Below are 24,514 nucleotides of genomic sequence, written 5' to 3'. Positions count from 1 at the left end.
AAAATCACCAGTTTTGAATCGATTGAACCAACGTTTACAAGTGTCTTGAGATGGTGCACGGTCGTCGTAAGCTTCTACAAATATTCGATAAGTTTGAGCAGCAGTTTTCTTCAAAATGAAATAATGAATCAAAACCTTCCGCAAATGGTCTTTTTTTGATACGAAATTCGACATTTTCAAAGAAAAATTTTCAGAAAAAGACTATGATATTTACACTCACAATTTTCCACATGTATGGTTTTGTAAATTAGAAATAGTCAAACAAAATACTATATATGTCAAATCACCACGCGTAAGAACATGTGTGTGGTGCCACTTGTTAGGAAAATCCGCATTTTATAGATATACACCTGGTAACGATATCATAAGTCATTGATTATCAAGCGCATAGAAGGAATTATTATATCAAGGAAAAGGCAGAAGACAATCTAAGGAAAATAAACAATAACATGATTTGAAATAGAAAATACATTAATACTTACTTATATATTTCATCGTAATAGGCATTCAATAAATGACATGTTACAATCGGTATTTAACAGTGTCGAATAGGAAAAAGTTTTGGGGCAGTGTTTCAATTTCATTTTCTCTGTGCGTACACTATACATTACTTTATCAAAGTAAAAAATAATTTACAATGCGCTTATCTCAGCAAGCTCGGCGTCGAGTCGATAAAATGAAGTATCATTAATAGTACTCTTTACACACTTAGCGATTAAAAATTAAAATTTATTTCAACACCGTAGATATACTTTTCTTACTTTTTAAGCATGGGACACACACATGTGCGAAATGTGAGAATACATTATTCTTTAATTATACCAAATTATACCAAGAGTCCTGTATTTTCATTTTTAATTATGCTTTAAAGATTAAAAATAAACTCAATACAGATTTATCGATAAAATTCCAAAAGTTTTAGAAGACATTAAAAACTTACCTACAAAGATTAAAACTTATCGCACTAAAAGGATATTATCGTCAGTATATTATATTTAGAATTAAGATTATTCATTAATTAAAATTTTGATCGTTTGTATTATTTATGTATAAGGAAACAAATTAATACGATCAAAATGATAAAAAATGATCATGTAAAAATGTGACAAGAAGGGCACATTTCCATCAGTCTGTTGCACTTCGGATTCATTTTTATTCAATACCATAAGAGATTATCGACGCATGTGTGTGATTAACAAAAACTGCAGTTTGTGGAATATAAATTATTCCCATGACAATTCTACTTGAGATCAAAATTATAAAATATAATCGGTATTCTTGCAAAAAGACAAGCTACGAAATTAATCAATTTGCTGCGAAAAAGCTATAATATTATAAGTGTATATGTGTAGTATGTTTTTAAAAATTGATAAAGAAACGCATTTTGCAATAATAGTCAATCATTAAAGACTATTCATGCGACTATTACGTCTAGAAAAAGACTGCGGATAAATGCAACAATAAAATAACTATGTCAATATTATGTACTACGTTAAGCGTTCCCGAATATTCGAGGAATCCCTCGAACGTACGGTGACACACTCTTCGATAACGCGAAGAGAGAGGAAACTTAACGATTAAGCAACATTGATAAAAAATATACTTTTCAACGCGTTCTCCCTACATCATGACCATCGATAGATTTTACTCTTCGATTAAAGCCATGTTTAATCTCCTCGCTTGTTCGTCAAATATATAACTCTACTTAAGTAGCTACATTTTTTTGATGTTCGAAGCATCTCTATCGCACTATATCTTTTGCGAAAAACTATAACAAGACGCTTAAAACGTTTCAAATACTGTGGATACTGCGGAAGTGTCGCATGTCTTCAATAATTAAAAAAATATAAAATAACAGTAGATTTAAGGCTGCCACAATTCATGGTTTGTGATGTGTTTCATCATTCTCCCTATCTCTCAGTAAACTATAATCCTTTTTAAAATTCTACGATTATACTGATTATATAATATGCACCAGGTTTCATTATTAAATTAATGAACAGGTTGAAATCGGCCGTACAAAATGGTAGATTAATCCTCGTGATAAAAATTGTTTAAATTTATTCTAAAAATTTATATTTTGATACGATATTCTTTCATAAAATGGTCTCGTTTTGTGATTAATAAAAATTTTTTATTTTAAAAAAAGCACAATGAGGATTTGCATTTCTCATATCATAAATAAAGTATTTTCTAGGCCTATTTTCGTTAAAAATCATTGATTCCCATCAATTCCAAGTTATTCATTTGGAACACTTTCAAGTGGAATACAATGATGTAAATGTCAATGAAAATGCGTAAAATTCGTATTAAAAATTGATCACTCGTCATTCGCGCGGCGCAAGTGATTATCGCTGAAATGTTGCATAAAAATCTAAATTTCTTAAAAAAATCTACGATATATAAATCCTATCTATATCGCCGCTGTGTACACGTTCATTTAGTAAGAGTAACTAATTATTGATGCTCTGTAAATGGAGCGCGAAATCGATGCATGGTCAGCATGGAAAAACGATATGGAACAGGCCTACGAACCGACTTCTTCTGGCCTAGCCAACGGCGCCTTGGACCTTTCTGTAGTAGTAGTCACTGTAGTCGTGGTGACCTCCAAATTGGCCAAATCCGCGGCATTAATCTGGAATATTTAAACAATCATTTATCGCTCAATAAATGTTTCTTGATAGAAAATAATAAAATCTTCCTAGTTAGTAATTACAAACTTTACATTTCTGTTAATGTTGTCAGTTGTTTGTTAATGAATATCGTATGAAGGGAGGAGCGAGGAATTAATTAACAAAAATAAATGAATAAAAAGCTGATGCATTTAGTAGCGAAAGATCAATTGACTAATGGCGAACGACAAGGTACTAAAGCATCAACATGAGATTAATAATATCGTGGTAACAGCCGACACACCAATTAATTATAATTTTATATTTAGTGCCGTTTGCTGACCTCGACGTTCGGGGGCAGAGTGATGGTAGCGTGTGTCGTTGTTGTCTCAATACCGCTGCGTATCTCTCGCTCTACTGTAGTGCCTGCGCAATAAAACAAGTGCCACAAACAAAAAATAATGATAAAAAAAATCTAATGAATGCAAATAACATAAAGGCAGAAGAAATAAAATGAAAATTATCGGAAGACGAAAACAAAATGTAGATAATTCTACGTAATGATCCAAATAACACATGTTGGTTTTATGTGCGTTTTCAAAATAGTTATGAACATTGGACATACATTAAGAAACATACATATATAAAAACATATGAACCAACACGTACTACTGGATGTGTGAATTGTAATTCGCGAATCTATCAATTAGTGATCCTGAAAAATTAATAAAATACGTTGACCTAAAAAAATATCTCTCACACATTAAATCATTCGTATGTATAAGAAGCTATTATATAAAAATACTCAAAGATAAATCTTTTTATGAAATGTCAATCTGGCAGTCCAATGATCAGATAAATCTAAATAGAATAATAGTCACTTCAGAGACCTAGATTGATTGCGATTTCACTCACTGTTTACGTGTTGCGTTTCGTTCGCTTGACTCGTCTCGACTTCGCCATTAGCGGTCGTGCTATTCGTGGTTTGTGTAACCACAGTGGTCGTTTTTACCACCAGGGACTGATTTTGAGTGGATATCTCGGAAGTTCGTGAAGTCACCTCCATCTTAAGTCCTGCCAAACGATTGTGGAGATCTTCGGAAGATGTTGCGTTTCTGAAAAGTGGACTGTTACTGCCAAAGATGGCAAGTACATCGAAATGCTAGTATTAATTAAATACAGCGGCGAAACAAATTGTCAAGCCATGTAGTATGTTTAACAGTATGTTTTATAAATTAAACATCTATGTACATAAAGTGATATTAATTAAAAATTACAATTCACTAAACTCGCAATTAAAATAAAATTTATTGTACGTAAGCAAATAACAAATTAGAAAAATATCTGATAATGTCAACTGAACTTACAGCAAATGATCTTTAACACTGTCGATCGTAATATCTCCGATAGAACTTAAATCCTGACGGTCGTCTTCTCCGTTTACATCTATACTACTTGTAGCTGGTCGCAGCGACGGTTCCTTCGGAGATTCTTCCTCTCCAGCTAAAAGACATGCGTTCACATCGACACTAAACGGCACTATTACAAATAACAACATTCCCTACTAAGTCGTTAATCGACATAAATGGTAGTAATGGTCTGACATAAATAGTAATTGTGATTAGGATCAAAACACGTGGGTAAGCACACATGTATATGCGGGTTATACAAGGTATGCCAAGCGGTTACACATATAAACAATCGCGTTTACGCAGAAGCCGTTGGTATATTCTATTACGATGTGTAAAAAAAATATATATGTCTCTTTAGATCAGTGGTCGAATTTCGTTACTATTTTCGATCTGATTTTGTCGAATATAAGCAATTAAGATTTTTCAATGCTTTGCTTCAGAAGCATCCAAAAATTGAACCAAAAGTTGTAACTAAATTTGACCACTGCTTTAAATTATTCGCATCAAGATATATGGATTTTTAATACTCACTGGCACCTACTACGCCATTTTCCGTGATAATTCTGTTTGCTGCCGTCGGTGGTTGACTTTCCTGTGTTTCTCCATCAGTTTCAGGCGCACCTTCGACAACACCTTGTTCTTGAGTAACTTCGTTAGTATTTACCGCAAACGATCTGGCATGCGGTGGTAAAATAAGCGCGCAATGCGCCTTTGTCATCTTTGCAGTTGACAGAGAAATTCGTTGGAGTTCCGAACTCGAGTGAAGATACAGCGCTTCTCCGGCTTTTGTAAATATCAAGGAAGAAATACCACTAAGAGAGACAAAAGATAAAAGTTAATTTTCAAATATATGACGTTTAAAAAACGAGATTAAAAAAAACAGAACTGACTTAATGTCCTCTCTTTTGATTGCAGCAGCATTCAACTGTCTTCTCAGTTCCGGTATACTCAGCACCAGACAATCACCAAGATTCGTTAGGCAAAGCAAGCAAGTTTCCTCATGAGTTCCTGCTGGTTCGACGTAACACGAGAACTTGGCAAATCCCGTTTTTCGTACCCTGGACCCTTCGTGAGCGGTCAATTTGTACTTGCAATACGGCTTCAAGGACGGAAGATTGAAAATCTTGAACTGTTCCTCGCTAGCAATTACGACTCTGTGCGTGGAAGTCATGTCAGGTCCGGCCGTCACGCCCTTTTCGGCTTCGTAGGGTTCCGGTAACGGCACGCTGGATCCATCGAGAATCGTGATCGCAATTACAGGTGCACGATGCTTCAATTGTATTTCTTTTCCCAGTGTACAGTTGACGTCTTCTTCCGTTCTCCTTACACCGGCTGGTATAGCTAACGTGAAGACGTAAACCGTGCCGTTGTTGGTGCCCGCCCAAAGTGTGGGTGTTGTATTTTGTACTATAAATATTTTAAGTTACTTTTATGGTTTGTCGCTTACAAAATTATTTACAAAAAAATACTAACGGCTAATAATGTAACTTCTGGCAAAGTACAAGCACCGAACCATAGAGCCTAGAGCGTCGTCAACTGGTCTCGCTTCCACTTGTCTCTCCACCGGTTTTAATTCGGTTGGAGATAGATCGCCACTCGGTGAAGAAGCAACACTGGAATTACAATTTAATAGTTACATTTTGTTTTTCTTTTGTATTTTAATCTAATATTTTGATTTAAACTCTCACTTGTCTTTCTTTTTCTCCGGTGCAGTATTTCGTGTAGGACTATTAGCATTTGCTCGACGTTGTGAACGTCCCTTTCTCAATCTCCTGAAAGATTCCCTAAGAGATTTTTTGAAAGATTTCCGTCGAGAAATGGGAGTGTCACCTGCACCGGAAAGATCTGTAAACATTAAAACAATCGTATTTATTCGAGATATTGATATAAAAAACAAAGTAATTTTGAACAGAAGTGTATGTTTTAGATATTTATGTAAATATTCTTCTTTCATTCTCTAGAAAGAAAAGAAAAAAGATTTTATTCTCAATTTTAATTTGAAATAAAATTATTTCCTATTAATACCTAAAATTGAATCGCTGAAAAAGTTATTTTATTGTAGATTTACATACCATTTGGATTAAGTGTGCATTTGACACTAACGGCTTTCGATCTGGTGTAATCAAAGACCGCGAGTCCGTGCGCTGTACCAGCGGCGAGTAATCCCCATTCGCTATGTAACGCTAACGCCGTAACGGCGGCCGGTGGATACAACTGTAGAAGACTTTGTGGTTGAAATCCAACCGCGAATGATATACTCGTCGTTCTCGGCGGCAGATGATCGTGACCCTTCCACACAAATCCGTCGCGATCGTTGACAATATTCATTATTACAGCTTTTATCTCCTTGTTGGTCGGTTCCGAGGAGATGGTAGCAGTAATAATGTGTCCAGCTGTACCAGCGACCACCAACGTTGAGGATAACGGACAGAGAAGAACCTTTTTCACGGCGAGTCGTGGATCATCAGAATACGGATCGAAGATTCCCACCTTCTTGAATGGCGGCCACTCATCCTCGTCATCTTCTGGTGGCTGTTCAAGAACGTCTAAATGCTCGCCGGTGAACAGGATCGACGAGTTGTACTTATATAGAGGGGTCAGAGCAACGTCGGACGCGTTCCAGAACCTGACAGTACCGTCCTCATGTCCAGTAAGTAGTAGCTCCTTGTTTCTAGGCTTGTCAGGATTCGCAGGCTTTTGGCAGAGAATAATACCGCCATCGATGGGCCACGATTTGTCTGAATAAAGATGCTCGGTCTGCGCTTTACCGGCTGCTACGATTGCTTCCCAAAGTTCTTCGGGTACATTAGGCACATGTTGAGAACAAGTCACCTACACAATATGAAAGAGTTCGTACCATGTGTGTTTATTATAATTTTGTTACTTTTATTTAAATATACTCACCGAGCTCGCATGGAGAGATACTAGATAGGGCAATGCCATCATCTTCCATTCGGGATTGGTCAAATCTATAGCTACTAATTCTTCCTCAGCCAATATTATAAGCGCTTCTGGACCGATAGGGTTCTCATTGTTCTCTTCCTCTTCCTTAGGGAAAACGGTGAAAAAGTCAATAATTTTAGACGTAAAGTCAAAAACTAAATGTTTTTCCTTGGTCATGACAGTGATTGTATGTCTGTCTCCATAACTGGAACGTTGCATACCACCGGAGAATAATACGAGCTCGCCGTGTCTATGAAAAAACTCAATTGAATTCATGAAGAAACGAGAAAAGGAGATATGTCTGATCTTGAAGTTACTTACTCCGCGGTAGGATACACGAGGATTTTGGTGACAGCTTTGCACGGAAATGGCCCGTAAAGTGTAGTGGGCTCCGGCACGGCATCGTTACCAGGGCTCCAAAACGCATAGGAACCATCGTTGTGTGATGAGACAAAGCGATTCTCGGATATCCAGTGGACCGATTCCAGCTGTTGCGTGGAGACGAATGTCTGCGCACGCGAAAACAAACCCATCAGCTGCGCGTACACGTTCCACCAAAGACCACCAAAGACACAAACGACAATCAGAACGAGCAATACAATCTCACAATTCGTTCTTAATCCTGCTGTTCCATTCGATCCCATTTTAATCAATTATCATTTCTTAAATAGTCACAAAAGTTATATTAAATTAAGACTAATTATATTTATAATTTATTTGTTAAGAACTGTATAGAACTTTTCAGAATAAACAGATACTTCTATTACAATTTTATATTAATGAGACTTTCTATATAAGAAAATATATAAAAAAAGTTTCTAGTTTTAGTTCAATAATCTTCACATCTAACATTTTTTTAATTCTATGAATACATCAGTTCTTCATTCACTTTAAATATATATTTTTAAAATAAGATAAAAACATATCTTTTTATCTAATAATTACCACATATTAAAACATGTAATAACAATTAATTTAAACTCAATTGTGAATATATATCAGAAATAAATGGGCTAGCAGGATTAAATACTGACCCACACTGTGTGTTGTTTTGCGACATATAAGTAAAATATGTAAGCATTACAGCATGTGACTATTGCATTTGCCAAAGTGTATTTGTGTATACGTAAAGATATAATGAATATAAAGACCTACCTGCTGAGCTCCTGGAGTAGCTTTGTTCCACAATACCATCAAACCTCGATTATAACCGATCAAGATGTTATCCGGGTGCCCTGGCTGTTCGGCTATGGCTTCGACCGCTCCTGGATTTTTCTTATAGTCCTCTGGAACGCTATGCAATACAAAAATAACTTAATAAACTTGTACTTACAAAGCAACTCTTTTTTTTTCTGGTTTTAAATAATTTTTAATTTAGAATTTAAAGTTATTATATTCTTTTAAATATAATGCTTTTTTTCTAAGATATTTTGATTTTTTAGAAATAATTAGAATGATCAAATTTTATGATTTATTCTATAAAATTGGAATACAACAAAATCTTCTCTCTCAAGATTGATGATAGATGAAGTATCCTTCTATAATGTTGTTGACATTTATATCAAAATGTAGATTAAAATTTAATTAGATGACGATAGATAATATAATCTAATTATTTACTTTTGCATTACGACATCTTGATAGATGATATTCTCCGGAGTAACAAAAGTTTTCAAGTTCAGCAAATAGATATTGCCTCCTTCCGTTCCTAACAAGAGATGTTCCCCACTAGATTCGAGACACATTGCGGAGATCTTTTTCAATTTTCCTTCCAACGACAACGTCTTCGTTTCCACCACGGAACTTCTGTTAATCTCCCATAAATGTAATGAATTGTCGTCACACAAAGACACCACACGACCCTGCAAAGTACGATGCAAAAAGCTGATCGTAGAATGTTAATCGGAATAAAGTATTATATTTCATAGAACAAAGCATTCTTAGAAATATTTTTCATTCCATTCCTAAGAACATTTTTTAAAAACATGTTCCAAGCTCTCTACTATTTTTTTTCATACGTACTTTAATATTTTATTAGACAGAAAATTTTAACAACAGTTTTTATCTTAGAAAGCCAACGTGTGTTCCCGATATGGCGGAAGTAATAAAACGCCTCGCAATAAGATCAACAACGGCTGCTGGCCTCTCCTACCTCTATTATTACACGGAGAAAATACTCGCATAATTTCATGATTTCTCACGACTCCTCAACTCTCGTACCTTTTCTATTTTGCAATTGTCGCGCGCAATATACAAAGCGTAAATTCACATCAAATACAAAATCGAAGGAATTTATCTGCACTTCGTTTTTAGGTTTGTATATAATTACCGAAAAATCCTTTAAAAAGAAATCTGTAGACATTTTGTAATAAATTGTTCATTATTGGATAAATAGTAAATTTACTTTTTTTTTACCAAGCGTTTAAAGATTAAATACCAAAATTTTTATTAAAAATCTGCAAAAAATAAAGACTTTGATTTATAAAAATATAATAATTATATTCCGATATTAAAATATCACTTCTTAATTTTTTACAATAAATATTTGCCTATTCAAAATTTAGTCAAATGCGCTAATCAAATATTACATTGTATATTTTATTTATCTTACGATGTTGCAATTTAATCTTTTTTTTCTAAAATTAATAAATTCTCGCAAACTTGAGATTATTAATTTCTTTTCTAAGCATCTCTTCTATTTAATAATAGCAAAATTCTTTGTGCATAAAAACAGTTAATTTATTATGAAAAAGTCTGAAATAAATAGAAAATCGAATTTAAACTTAAATAAAAAATATATTTTAGATCTGTATCATAGACTTTAGCTGCTATCTTATCGGTTTTGAGATTTACTCGGAAACACTTATCGAGATAACGAACGTTCATGATGCTTATGCCGTTGTGTAATCGTAAAACCAAAAATTATTATTAATACACAACTTTAAATAATATTATAAAAAATTATATGTATATTGCAAGAGTAAGCAATCAATTCGAGAAATTGTATATAAAATTATATATATAGTTCCATAAAATATTATATGTGATTACTTCAATATAGTCAATCATTATTTATTTTCAGTTATCATAACAAGCCTCTTAAATGTTTTTAAAAAAATGCTCGATTAGAAGAACGTATTAAGATAATTTCCTTAACGCCATTCGCTAAACATTGGCAAAACGCGTGTCTGTTGGTCAACGGATAATGGACCATTCGGAAGTGCAAAGAAAGTCTTTCCCACATTTCATATCGTGGCTTTAATTGCACTTCACATTAATTGCGACGCACCGTGATGTCGTTGCACTCGTATTATTTATCAGTACACGCGTGCGTGAGCACATTGTACGGTGTCGCACGGGATTATGCAACCCGTTGGCAATCGTATAAGCGGAACACGGTGTCGCATTACTATCGGTGCGATGCGTGCGATTTTAACAGAACTACCGCGAGTTAGCACCTTTCTATGCGGAACAATTAATTTAAGAATATAAATATATGAGATACACGATATATGATACATAAATATAATCGTATAAATAATAAGAAAATGCAATGAAAACTAATCAGTAAAATTTTCAATGAGATTCTCATATCTTACGCAAATTCGAAAATTCAAATTTTTTAGATCAGCGCCAATAAACTGTTTAATCCTTGATGCAATAAAAAAGCATTAGTTCGCGAAATTATGCGTTAAGAAATTAATTTTGAAAATTAGTTATCTTATTTAACGTAAATATACAGAAGATAATTAATGTATCAAATCTTACCTCATTGGGCAGCGCAACGATTTTCGTGACGGCATTCTCCCCGCTTTCGACGGAATGTTGTCCATAGAACTCTACGCCTGGCCTTCCGAAACTGATGCTCGAGTCAAGGAATTCCACAAAAAAAGGGGTTATATAATATTGTATAAATATGTGGCATGCTGACAGGAACAACACACCTCACGCGCCCGAGAGAATAGACCCTCAAATCTCGGATTTGCAAATGACCGATTTAACAACATGCTGACAGTGAGAATCATCATTCGAAGAAACAGCTGCTTAACATATAAGCGCACGCTTTGCAAATTCTATAGTAAATTCCGCGATGAACGACGCAAAATTATTATGCTGCATTGAGCTATAACAAACAGTTGCATAATCATAAATTACTTTGAATAATTCTGAAAGAGATTAACCTAGATTTTATTTTTTAGTATTGACTTAAAAATTAATTTTCATAGAAGATTCGATAATAATTCGAGTTCTCTCTAATGGAAATTAATGAATATTGAAACCCTTCGACGAATCTTTATTAACAAAATAACAGATTTGAGTAACATCGTCCATTTATTTTTGAGATAAAAAATTAAAAATATATAAAATTGGAATAGAGACGATAAATCTGTACGATTCAATAAAATTGGTACCAAATAATTTTTTTATTCTAATCTTTGAACATATTTATTACTAAGGATTTTTTATTTGTCCAATTTACAAATTGAGCGCGGCATATACTCTATTTGCCATAAGATGTCAACCTACTTTTTATTTTCGATCAATAGTTTCTGCGACCGCAATGTAATTTACAAGGTAATTTACAAACACCTTTCCTAACTAAAATAATTTCAATCTATTTTTTAAAGATGCATTCAAGCGCATTATAACAACACGTATAGTATACCGGTTTGTAAAAAGCCGTTGAGTCTAAAAACGGAAACTAGATAAAGTATCGTCGTTCGAGCTGCTTCAAATTACAGGAAGAGTTCAAGAGGTTTGTGATTAAGTTCAAATATAGTTGATGAACGTAGCGTTTGGAAACCGTGTACACTCGGCCGATGGTTTCACTGATGCGAAGACTAGGTGTGCCGCACAGATAATCGTGTATACGTATATCTATTGCGAAATAATAACGATTATCTGGTGATTACGTAGTCCTTGAAAGCATCTGTCGACGGTGTGCGCGCGGTTACGGTATTAAACTGGCATAAAATTGCAGACTCGCTGACGTGTTGATTATTTCACTACGATCTAACATCCCGTTTAATAACATCTACGAAGTTAAAAGCGCGTAATTTTCTGCGAATCGACAGGATAATTCTCGGATCAGATACAGTTTTTTTTTTACGTAGCTTTTTTTATTCTGTTACACTAAATTGTAATCAACTTTCGATTATGATAATATACAGTTCAAATATCATATATATTTTTAGAAAATTCGTTTTCTAAAGTATAAATTTATAGCGTGTACATTTATAACATATATTGTCGACAAAAAGACTGTCGTAAAAAGTAAAGCTCTTAAATTATTCATAAATATAGTTTTCTCTTAAAACAAAGTTTTCTGATTTAAAAATTGTGATAGACAAAAATAAACAACAGATCTAAATTTAGCGAGACTATTCACGTCAAATTACGATTTAAATTGACTATCTTTACGTAAGAACCAGAAAAAAAACAATTTAAATTTATTATTTGATACAAATGATCTGGATAAACGATAAAAATATTCATGTTTGCTCCATTTATACTTTCATCTGTTATTTTGAAATTTTTAAATTAGCGATAATCTCAAACTGTTATAATGTGAATGCAATTTCTAACTAAAACAGGATTGATGAGATAATTTCTGCGTAAATTAAGCAAGCGTTGACAAGGTCGAGAATTAAGATCAACAAAGTATTGCAGAATCAAATTCGCGCTGAATATTATAAATTGCTGAAAAACTTCAATCTTTCATTGTTGAACAATTAGTGACCTTCTTAACGTAAAATGATTACAAAATATCATATCTCTCTCGAATAAACACGTAATAAAACTAGTCAGCAGTCTTTCAAAGTTAAACGTTTCGATCGAACGCTGCATGTGCATTTTTCGTGAACAATCGATATCTCTTAACTAAATTCTGCATTATGCACAAACGCGATTGTGCTCTTTTAATCGATAAGTTTAATGCGACAGTTATTTAACCCGATTCTCTAAAAAGTTGATAAAATTAGAATTGAGAAAGCTTAGATCGATTTTCCCCAAGATGTTAAAGAAAGAAAAGGGAGATCGCTGTATTGAATTCTTCGATTAGAAATAAATGTATTCACATAATGCAAGATTATTACACGCGAATACCATCGTGAATCCTAAGGTGTGATTTAATATTTCTTCAATAATGCCTTGCTCTAAGCACAGTGCGAGTTTATAAAACATATCGCAAGTGATTTACGAAGTCTTTGTTAAGCAATCGCTCGCGGCACCACGAAACAGATTTTTCTATTATGGCAATAAAAATGTCATAACGAATATTTACAACCGACCTGATATTTATGACAGTAATAGCTTTCCATTTTATAAAGAATATTTATTTTCTGTTTAGTGTGAGTTGTATTAATAATTAAAGATTCAAAGTGTTCTTTTAAATAAAATCAAACGATAATAAAGTATCCAGCGTTTTATAAAAAATCTTTTTAATGATAATGTAACAATTAATTCTTATAACAAATAATTTATACTATTCAAACTAATCGTATTTTTTCTCGCAAGAAATGTAGCCTCTCAGAGGATTTAATAGATCGATACGCACGTCATTGAGTCCTGGCGGTTGCGCCTCGGGACCAGATTATAAATACCAAACGGGAAGAAAGCGAGGAGGCGAGGAGGTAAGAAAAGCAAAAGGATACACCTTGATGGCGCCGGATGCCGTGCCGATGATCATCAGCCGCAAACTCGGATCCCAGGCGAGAGCGGTTGGCTTGTTCGGGAAACCATGCTGCACCGTCTGCAACGAATAAGAGCGGATCTGCTATTAGTAACGCTGATTTCGATCAATTTCCTAACATCGTAAACAGAATTATGTTTCTAGCTGTCTTCATTGCTTATTGCGTTCATTATTTAAAATTAAACCATTTTCAAGTCAGCACAATTTCACACACATTATATGAAAAATTTTCGTCAGATTCATCTAAAGTAATTTTGTGATAAACACAATGTAACGTTTCTAAATACAGTAATATATATCGTTGCAAGAATATTATAATAAAATACAATTAATTCTACAGCTAACGAAAACATAAAAGACGATTGTTGGTTATAGTAGAGAAAATTGTATATATTATTCCACCATTAATATTTAGTAAATTATTTTATATTTCGATTTATTTTATATTATATACAGATATTCAAGTCATAATACATTAATAACATCTTGTAATTGTTATATATTCGCAAAGTTCACTAGCCTACAAATTAACTACATACTTTTTTACGATCCTGACAGTTTTGCATATCAAACATGAATATCACGATAAAACAGGATGAATCATTATAAAGTGCAGTAATTCGAAGAAAAAGTAGCTGTTCCGCGCGTTAATCGCATTAATTTTAAATCCCATTCCTATATTTGATGTAATTTTCTAATTAATGTACATTATTGCACGTACATTATATAGCTTTTTACGTTATCACTTTGGAATTTTTAATTTCTTCCAAAATTTCAAGAACAGAATAGCATTTGCCTGCTTTGAATTACATCCATCTCAATTTTCGATCGTTCAGCATCTTTCAGGCATAATTAGGAGCAGCACTGAAGTCTTGACACGACTATTAATGGTTAACTTGGGTGAAAGTTGCAACGAGTTAGTTGACGCGAGCCTCGCGATGAGTCAGATTTTGACAGTGCCCGTTAATCGAACGTGGCTTATCGTGCCCGGTCATACCTACACGCGCGTATACGTCAGCATGTATGAGGAGATATACGTTCTGATTGCGGTAAATGTGCCTTCGAAAAGCGGCCAACGGTTAGTAAAGACTCGCTCGAGTGATGAAATATTGTTGTCGGTAAACTTCGCGTGGACCACGCTTATATATATTTCCGTTTCTTCCCACGGCCAATTATAAAATACTCGCTAGAATCGCGAGATACGCAAGCAACACGTCCTAGAAACCCAAAATCTTCATTCTCTCTTAAATCTAAAGGTGTAAGGATATACAAAATGATTCTTGAAATAAAATTGAGATTCGGAAGAGCAATTTTTCCTTATTCGAGACGATTCTTGATCTTTCAACGCGTAATGATTTTACTTGAATAATTAATTAGTATAACGAACGAATAATGATGTAGAGATTCTCCTTGGATGAAAAAAAATTGTGTTTCAAGCTATATATTAAGCACTAATAGCTACATAAATGAAGATAAGACTTTCCGTGAATTGGTTGTGCAAAGTGCAATTAATAAATTATGTCAGTCATTTAAATGTAAATTGATTTTCTCAAGATCTGCATCCAGAATCAATAAGATATTTATATATATTATTATATCTCTACAAGTATGTAGAAAGATTATAATAAATTTACAATTTTTTTTACGGGGGGGGGGAATCACAATCCAAAATATTTCATTTAAAAAAAGTATTAAAAAATAATACAATATAAAATTAAACTTAAAATTGAGATACAAACATATTGATATTTGTCTTTTATTTGATTTGGAATTGTAATAAAAATTTTCATCATAATTTCTGTAATGTAGTACCTATACTTATCACAAAAAAAATACAGTAAATATAACAAATCAAGATTTTAATGAAAATTTAATAGAATGTATAACTCTGCAAAAGCAATGTTATTCACGTCTTCGAGGTAACATAGTTTTATTCAAACTGAGATTGCGATAAAAATGTCGTAATTGCAAATGTTCTTAGACTAAAATCTGCAATTCATTCAGTAAATAAACGATCGATCAGGAAAAAAGATTTCTTGAAATCAATAAATTCTCGATAATCTTGGTAAGAATTCCTTTGAGGATTTCGTTCCCGATCCACCAATATGTCAACCATTGCGATTAGAAAAACCGGACCTCCAGAACTATTTCCATGAGAAAAGGTGTCACTACCTGCCTGCAAGTTGTACTAAACACGATCTTTACGAAAGATACATTCTAACGAGAGTTAAAGCGACACTGCGCTGGTGTTCCGTGCAACAAAGAAACGCGTGTCCCTCTTAGCTTCTTCTTTTCAGTTAAATTCGCAATGAAACTCGCGAGCATCAAACGAAGCAATTAGTAAGGAAAATTCGATTTTGAGAAAAATGCATTGAATTTCTTTTGCCTCATAATAGACTTTGCAGCAATTACGATTAAAGGGTTCATCGCCAAGTAATCTAATATTTTAATATTCATTTAATATTGTTAAGTAGCTTAATAGTAATCTAACTATTCTTTCCTAAGATCTAAGCGAAAAAGCTCATATGTAATTTTTATACAACTTTACAGTATTAGGTATCCATCTCTTGGGTAAAGAATAAAAAATCGACCTTTTGCATTTCGATGTAAGTAAAAAATTTTGCCGGTCGTGAAATATTGACAAGTTGTTTACGACATGGAACGAGGTTGAGTTCACGATCCGCGCGAGATACGCACATTGATGAACGTTTCTTCCCTTCTTCGATGGAAGGAGGTATAAGACCTCTTCTTTTCATCTATATACCTTCTACGCCGGTTCTCCCTTCTTTCTGTCTGTCTCCTCAAATAGCACGAATGAACACCGATGAATGGACGCTATTCGCATGTCGCTATTTTCGAACTGTTCGAATCATTTACATACTGGGAAAAAAAAATCGCCCAGACAAATATCAAGGTGATCGAACCGTATTTGCTTCGCGACGGCACTGAAAGTCAAATATCTATTGTTGAAAACGTGTTGTTTATATCAAATTCTAACAACGAGGAATTCTAATCCTTTCCATATTTCAACTAAAAAGTATATATATTATTTACTTAACTTAAATCAGAAGAAAAATTACGCGTTTGAGATTGTTTTTTCCGATAAAGTTATCATGACATATATAATAATATCGATTCAACGATGCAATTATGAGTACGCACCTAAAGTAAATACGAAAAAAGGGAAGGTCTCCGATGTCTTATCATATTTTATTTGCACGTAATGCCGATATGATTACTCGCTATCTGAGGAGTTTTTCGTTCGTCATCAAGCTATTAAAGAATTAAGAGTTAGGTAAGATATACCGTACCCTAAGAATCGTGGTCCATTAATTTATTAAATATTGACTAGTACGTGACATATTAACAATATCGGGCTGTATTTTTCGTAATTATAATAATAAAATAAAAAAACTATGTATTAGTAGATATTTAACATAAATATACAAAATTAATTTTGAAATATTAAGAACGGTTTTAAAAAACGAATTACGCAGAAATAACAAAAAACAAGTCAAAGTTTCTGTATTAAAAAGATATTGCAAAATCTTAAAAAAAGATTAATAACCAACAAAAGATACTTTTTATCACAAGAGTTAATAAAAACTCAAAAAAAATTAATAAATAGTTCATTTTTACAGAATAGCGTATAATGAATATTCAAGAATATCAAATTTTGATTGAATTAAAGAATGTAAAATTAAAAAAATTACATTCTTTAATATAAAAAAATAATGACAATTCCAGTAACACTCTTCATAGTTCTATAATTCTTTATAAAAATAAAACAGTTCGGCGTTTTTATACTAAACAAAAAAAAAAAAACAAAACTGAAAATGTAACGTGCCAATTTTGGTTTTTTGATATAAAAAATATACTCTTTTTTTTTTTATAAGAAACTGTAGAACTCTGAAAAATGTTATTAGTCACTAGTTTTTTTTTATATTAAGAGAACGTAGTAATTTCATAGATACAATTTTTTTCCATGCATTTCGTGGAATTTCTTCAAGAATTCATAGCGTGGGGAATTAAATCGCTATAGGGTTTCACGATAATGCATACGACGTTACAGTGTCATCACGTCGAGCAAACGAATATGCGTTAAGAATACTCTTAGTGGAAAGCATCAACAATTCTCTAAAGCATCAACAATAATTCTCTTTTACTCATATATATTAGAAATCACTGCTTATCACTGCTTATCAAACACGTAGTTTCGGCGAACACCAATTTAGAACCAAAATTACATTCTCCACAAATTTTATTTATAAATGATCTCAATCATTTCTTCGAAATTGCAATTTTTAAATAAATTTCCACTAATCCGTGTTTCGTTTATATATTATATAATCATATAAGATTGTACATTGTATAACGATCAGGGACATAAACGCATTATTTTTGTTTTTTTATAAAACGATTGCGTCTACCTACAGTTAAATCTCAATATAACTTCCTTTTTACGTAATAATTAAAATAGTGCTTCGGAATTTTTAATGCAATAACGATAACATGTTTTTGCAACACAGGTGTAATATTGACTTGTTGATTTCCGCGTAATTCATTCGAAAAAGCCATTCTCCCAGTCACTTGCGCGACTGATAAGAGGTTTTGACGTTTCCTGCAGATTGCACAGACCCAACGGCAGGAAATTATCTGCTGCGAGGGTCTTCGCTTGCATGCATCTTGTAGATGTTCGTCTTTTCAAACAATTGTTCGATCGTACGTATAATAGAGCATAGTGAAAAATGCTGTGCTGCATTCAACAAAGATCGCGACTTCGTAACACTTGAATAGTTATTGTCAGCCGAATGTCGTCTGTTTCATCATCAACTAATAACTTGTTGAGTAATGGTCATTCCTTCGCCGCTTCTGTATCTTATCCACAAAGTATACATGCTAGCAATAAAAGTAAAGGATCAAATTCCTCGGATACCGGCTTAACTTTTTACTAATCCTCTTGTTGAAAAATTCTATCGTTTCTTATTAACTTTTGCGATGTTATAACGATTTTCGTGGAACTCAATTCAGAGATTGATGATATTACAGTTTTCAAGACTTTGGAGTTTTTACTTTATTCTAATTTAAAATTGAAGAAACTACAGCATCTAAAAGATATTTAATTTTTATTTTATAAACAAATTGTAATTAGTTTTTTTCGTAATAACATAAGAGAATACTACGTCTTATAAGTTATAGCGGAATAAAGTGAGCAGAATCGATTTTAACTAACATTTTTATTTGTTGCTCATTTGTTGCTGTCAAAATATGCAAGTTACGAATGTGTTGCTTGCAAAATAAGTAGCATATTTTGAGAGCAATAAATTCAGACATTTTAGTAACATAATTTTAAGCGAGCAACAAATCTTCTCGTACTTTACTCTCGTCCCGCTATAGTACGCTGAGGTTTTTTGTTGTTATTTATACCTACTTTGCAAGCAACAAATTCGTAATCTGCATATTTCGACAGCAACAAATTCCTACGTTATTTTTACGTCGATCGACTTTATTCTATATATATTTTGTTCAGCTAACTTAATATTTCTTTAGCTGAACATTATTTTAAAAAAAGTAATAATTACAAAAGTTCCAATATTAACAATATAGAAAGGAAAAAATTAGCCTATGTGAGCCGTCACAAGTTTTATGTGTATAAAAACTATATTATTCAATCAATAAAAAAAAATTAATAGAGTAACAAATTTTTTTCTTTGGCAACTTAGCAATAAATGAGCAACAAATAAAAATGTCAGTTAAAATCGATTCTGCTCACCTTGTTCCGCTGCCTTATAAAACGTAATAATACTCATAATATTTTTATTAAAAAATATATTTAAAGTTATTTTTAGGATCGGTTCTTCTACTTGCACAATTGTGTATCACTCTTATTGTTAGGTATAAAATATATTACTCGTTTTAATAAATATAATATGTAAGCAGACTATTCTAACACTCCTTAAAATAAGAATTTTCTTTACAGTTTTTAACACAAGTTTTTGTCAATGGAAATTGAATTCAGTTAATCAAGTATTACATCTTTATCTCTAAAGATAAAAAAATGTTTACACCTCTAAAATTAAAAATATATTTATAGGAAAAAAAGATAACGATAAACACACGGTTATTTGTAATTAAGATAAAATACGCTCGTTATCAAAATAAGTGAGCTATCGTCCAAAATGTCCATTATCAAAATTGCTCAAATATTGTGAATACGTATAAAATCTATAAATATTAAATTTTTCACGTATACGTGCGGCTGTACAAGAAGAAGAATTTTCATATCCGTACTACTTCGGCAGCAAGGTTAAAAGACAAATAAGCTACAAAGTTTAAAACAATTGTAACGCTATGACACTCCTTCCTTGACGCCTTTCAAGTCGCATTCTTGCCATGGAAATGGCATTTCACAAGTACGCAAACACGTTCTGATGCATCAGATAATGTGCTGTCGACTCTGAAGCGCAGTCCCTCACTGAATGTGCAACTATTTACGATCGATGCACAAAATACCAGCGGTCGAATGAAATCGTGCGATGTGTTCATGAATAAATAACGCGAATTAACGAACCAGTGCAACTGGGTGAGTGCAATCACTTTCGCGCATGATTCAATGTTTACGACATTAACGAAGTGACGATGATTGATTCGCAAATACGTTCCTGCGTGCTACATCTCATAAAACATAAAATTTTGAACGCTTATCTCGATGAGATGGTCGATGGTGAAATAACACGAGATACATTTTTCGACACTTACGAGAAAGTATTGAAATATGTATGCATAGTTAAGCCTGAGATACAACTAAAAAGCACAAACAACACCATAGAAGCAGGGAATACAGATATCATTTCCTGCCCTTTTCAATTATGTCTTAGGCTTTAAACTTAAATTAATTATAATGTAAAAATTGTGTCCTTCTAACTACGGATAATCTAAACTAATGGTTTCAGAGTGGTAACTTTAAAAGTTATTCCCTACAAAACTATCAGTTTGGTAATTAATCACAGATAGAAAAATACAATTTATATTATCATCGGGTTAAGTCTAATAATAAATTAATCGATAAATAAAAAACTTAACTTAAGCCGCTTTTATACATATAACATTACCGCAAAGTGGAATTGCTCTGTGTAAGAAATACAGCGTCCTCATAAACAAATTTTTTCATCGCAGAGAACAAAAAAATTGTTCACCCAAAATGCTGCATTTCTTGCATCAGAGCGCAATATATTTGCAAGAAGATTTTACAGTATAAAACAAAAACAATAAGCAATTTAAAAAAAATGCATGCCGTTTATTCTACGTATTTAGCGCTAATTAATTTCTCGCTAATGCCAGACTTCGACCAGCAATTTGGCAACGATTCTTTTTGACGATTCTTAAGCACGTAATAAGAGACGTAATAATACAGACGCGAAATAATCTCATTATGCGGTACAACAAATCGATATCAGCTATATACAAATCGTATTATCAGTACAGAATATTTCAGAATTGATGAAAACTCTACTTTCAACTCCGCGAAATCCAGAGTCAATTTCTGTTAGTGGAAATGTCGGACGATTGAAAATAAACAACTTTACGAAGCCTAGGAAAATGTAAGCAACAGAACGTTACGTATATTCACATTTGAAATAAATCTTTGAAGTTAGATAACTAAATTTAAATTTTATGTTAAAATATCGAATAACTCGTAATATAATATAGATCGCTTTTCTTCGAGAAAAAATTGAACCAAAATATCATGAAACTGTGATTTTTTTCAACGCACTCTACACTGAAAAAAAAAGTACTAAATGTTCAACCTTATAAACTTTAAACGCTTGTAGATAAATAACCGTTTCTCGATTTGAACTCTCATAAAATATTTTTCTACTTCAATTTTCATCAGAAACGTGCCTCTTTAATTTGTACACACAATTGTCATGTAAAACATTTCTCTCGTGTATCTATAAATCAGTCGCAGAAAGTGGCAGTATGAGCGCATCTTTTCGAGCTGCTCGTAGTGTGAAAATTGTACTAGTCGCAATGAGTAAATAAACTACGCTGCTGCAGTGTGTATACGGACAACGAGCAGGGAAAAGAGAATATACAGGCAGACGATAAAAAGATATCATTGGTACAGACAGTAACTTGATATAGCCGGCAAAACGAAACGCTCAAAACCTGTCTGCACAACGAAGAGATTCACCGCTGTTTCCACCGGTCAGAAACTGCATTTTTCGCGACATGAACGTTTTAATTCACATCTGTTGAAGTAATCTTACTCTCTCTTCTCCTATGCTGTTTTTAAAATCGTGTTTCTAAATCCGCGTAGGGAAAGTAAACGCTTATATAAGACGCGCAGGATGAGAATCGGGAAGTTGCTGCAACTAAATAACTATTTTTGTAACAAGTAGACAAATGAATGAAATAAATATACTCGAAGAAGGAATGGTTATTTTCATTCACATATAATGCTAAAAAAAATATAATGTACTTTCATTCGTACAAAACGTGTACTTTCATTCGTACAAATAAATCTTATGAAAGAGGATTAATCTGAGAATCATCTGATTACACGGCTCAATGTTTTTAAAATGAACGACCATCCGAACTTGTAATCTAAATGCCTTTGGAAAACTATGTATACATTTTTTAACGCTAACAATAATGGTATTCTAATAATGATATCGAAGACCTTCGAAAACCTCCAGGTAAATTTCTTTCAGGGACAGGGAAATGGTTGCCTGGAGACAGTCCCTTCTGAATGTCATATGTTACTGACTGAGTCATACAAGCAACCAAATTTTCAGCCTTTTTGTCTTCTTATATTGATAAAATATTCTTCTTGCCTACAGATAGAAATACTATGTATTAATAAAAATAAATTTCTTCTACAGTACAATGTTTCATTTTATTTTATTCATTCATCATAAAAATAATGGCTATTTAATTTCAATAACTCTCCAATTATCATTCTGTATGTTTTGCTTTATAAAATGACTTAACTTTCATGAAATGTTATTATCACCAGTGCAGGGTGATTGCACCAGTTCATCTTTTTTCCTTTTCTCTTCTCCTGAAGAGAAAAGGAAAACAAATAAACTCAGGTGCACTCAGTGCGCACTAGTGCATCCAATCAAATTCGCCATTAACTTTCATGAAATGTTATTGCCATTAAGTTTAACTTCCAAGTAAAATTTAATGTAATAATATCTAACTGTAAGGAAATGTATATGTAGTACTGTAAAGTTAGAATGAAATACATGTGTGTAAAAACTGTAAATTAATTATAGCTTGCAGTCACTTAGTTTTTTTACAAACATCGTAACTTAACTTTTTGTTGTAAACAATCACTTGGAGTGTTTTTTTTACATGAAAGTCGTTATTAATTGCATATTGTACATTACTGATGTCTTACAAATTATTGTGAACTATTAATTAATCGAGATCATTATATCCATAAATTTACTCAATATTTTTTAAAAGAAAGAAATAAAAATATCCGGATTCTCTCGATTAATAAAGAACTAAGCTTCATTTTTTCCCTGGGATGTAAAAATCACTTCGCACGAGTATAACTATTTTCGAATTATCGAATTAGAAAGAAGTATTTAAGAATTATTTGTATTTCGACTAACAGATGTTTTTGATTTACCATTCCATGGAGGAACAGGATTCTCACACATGTTGCGCCGTAAGGCTCTCAGGTTTGAAACACGTCAACAAAAGTATCGAAAGGTCAGAAAGTTTCGTTAGTTGGGAATTGAAAATGGGTTTTCTCAGACGTGCATTTCAGACAGGCGCACGTGTTTTCGGAGCTGTCCGATAGGATTTCCGAGCACAATGTGCTTTTCTATAAGGAGGCACGAAAATCCCGCTAAGTGATTCATTCGAAGTCTCTCTCTTTCTCTCTCAGACGAGCAAGTCGAATCATTTTGATCAGATTGGTCTGGCAACATCGCCCCCGACGTCGTTTCTGCGCCCATTCGCGACGTGTTTCGCACACCGGGTGTAGGCGAAGGAACCTTCTCGCCGGGTACGAGTGTCTGTCTCGCGCTCTCCTTCACTCGCTCGCTTTCGCTCACCTTTCGAAAAGCGAAGAGGTCCTTCTGCAGCTTCTGCCGCTCGGCCGTGGGCTGTTGGCCCTTCCCCCTGATGAACTTGAGCATCTCGATCCGCCCAGCTCAGCGTTGTATGCTCTTCTGTCTCTCTCTCTCTCTCTCTCTCTCTCTCTAGCACCACGCGAGAATACCGTCTGTCGCACGTCACACGCAAGTACCGACACGCACGTTAACCGGCGGCCGCGCGTAATTAACGCATTCTTGAATGAACGTCGCGCTGGATCACGTCCGCGCGCGGATGCGGTTACGATGCTATACGGCGACGGTCGCGTTATTTACCAGTCCGATCCGACGCTATGTTCGCGGTGAACGCGCGCACCGCGCGTTCCGATATAACACCGCCCGCGCACGTCAGTGTCCCTCGTCTCTCTCTCTCGGTATTATCCACCCGCGCGCGTCCGGCAGTTTTCCACCCCGCGCCACCGCCGCTCAACTCGCTCCTTCTTTCTCCCTCGCAAGCGCGCTTGCGACACGACGGTCCTCGTCACGCTCGAGAGATCGCGATGTGTCAGCCGAGACTCGCGTGGATATCACTGCTCGCGAACACACGCCGGGGTACACCTTCCTTTGGGAAACGGCACGGTCGGGATCGCGGTCCAGGTACGGCGACGGGACGGCGCCCAGGTTACGCGGCGCGCCGGAGCGAAAACGTGCCGATACGCGCGACGGAACGCAGAACCATCGAAACGCAGCACGGAAGAAGGCAAACGAAGGCGTGCGCGCGCGAGATCACTCCACGTCGCTCGC

General features: G+C 34.0%; 1 protein-coding gene across 7 annotated transcripts; it reads right to left on the bottom strand.

Moving 5' to 3' along the window:
* Positions 1-2,201: 2,201 nt before the first annotated feature.
* l(2)gl (LLGL domain-containing protein l(2)gl) lies at positions 2,202-24,514 on the bottom strand. Of its 7 annotated transcripts, none has more exons than XM_018538257.1 (16): positions 23,732-24,514; positions 13,621-13,718; positions 10,736-10,826; positions 8,588-8,829; positions 8,123-8,261; positions 7,289-7,503; positions 6,929-7,217; positions 6,097-6,856; positions 5,713-5,869; positions 5,498-5,637; positions 4,915-5,431; positions 4,556-4,836; positions 3,980-4,115; positions 3,528-3,745; positions 2,956-3,038; positions 2,202-2,635 (listed from the first exon to the last, which is right to left on the bottom strand). In XM_018538257.1, the coding sequence occupies exons 1-16, from the start codon at positions 23,813-23,815 to the stop codon at positions 2,528-2,530; spliced, it is 3,558 nt and encodes a 1,185-aa protein (XP_018393759.1). In that variant the 5' UTR covers positions 23,816-24,514; the 3' UTR covers positions 2,202-2,527. The 7 variants fall into 7 exon arrangements, with proteins under 7 accessions (XP_018393759.1, XP_018393760.1, XP_018393761.1 ...); XM_018538258.1 differs by having other exon boundaries at positions 3,528-3,727; XM_018538259.1 differs by having other exon boundaries at positions 7,289-7,476.

Source organism: Cyphomyrmex costatus, unplaced genomic scaffold (assembly GCF_001594065.2).
Source record: "Cyphomyrmex costatus isolate MS0001 unplaced genomic scaffold, Ccosl1.0 scaffold193, whole genome shotgun sequence".
NCBI classification, from domain to species: Eukaryota; Metazoa; Arthropoda; class Insecta; order Hymenoptera; family Formicidae; genus Cyphomyrmex; species Cyphomyrmex costatus.
The sequence above is the reverse complement of the archived record's forward strand: the minus strand, read 5'-3'. Positions and strand labels throughout refer to the sequence as shown.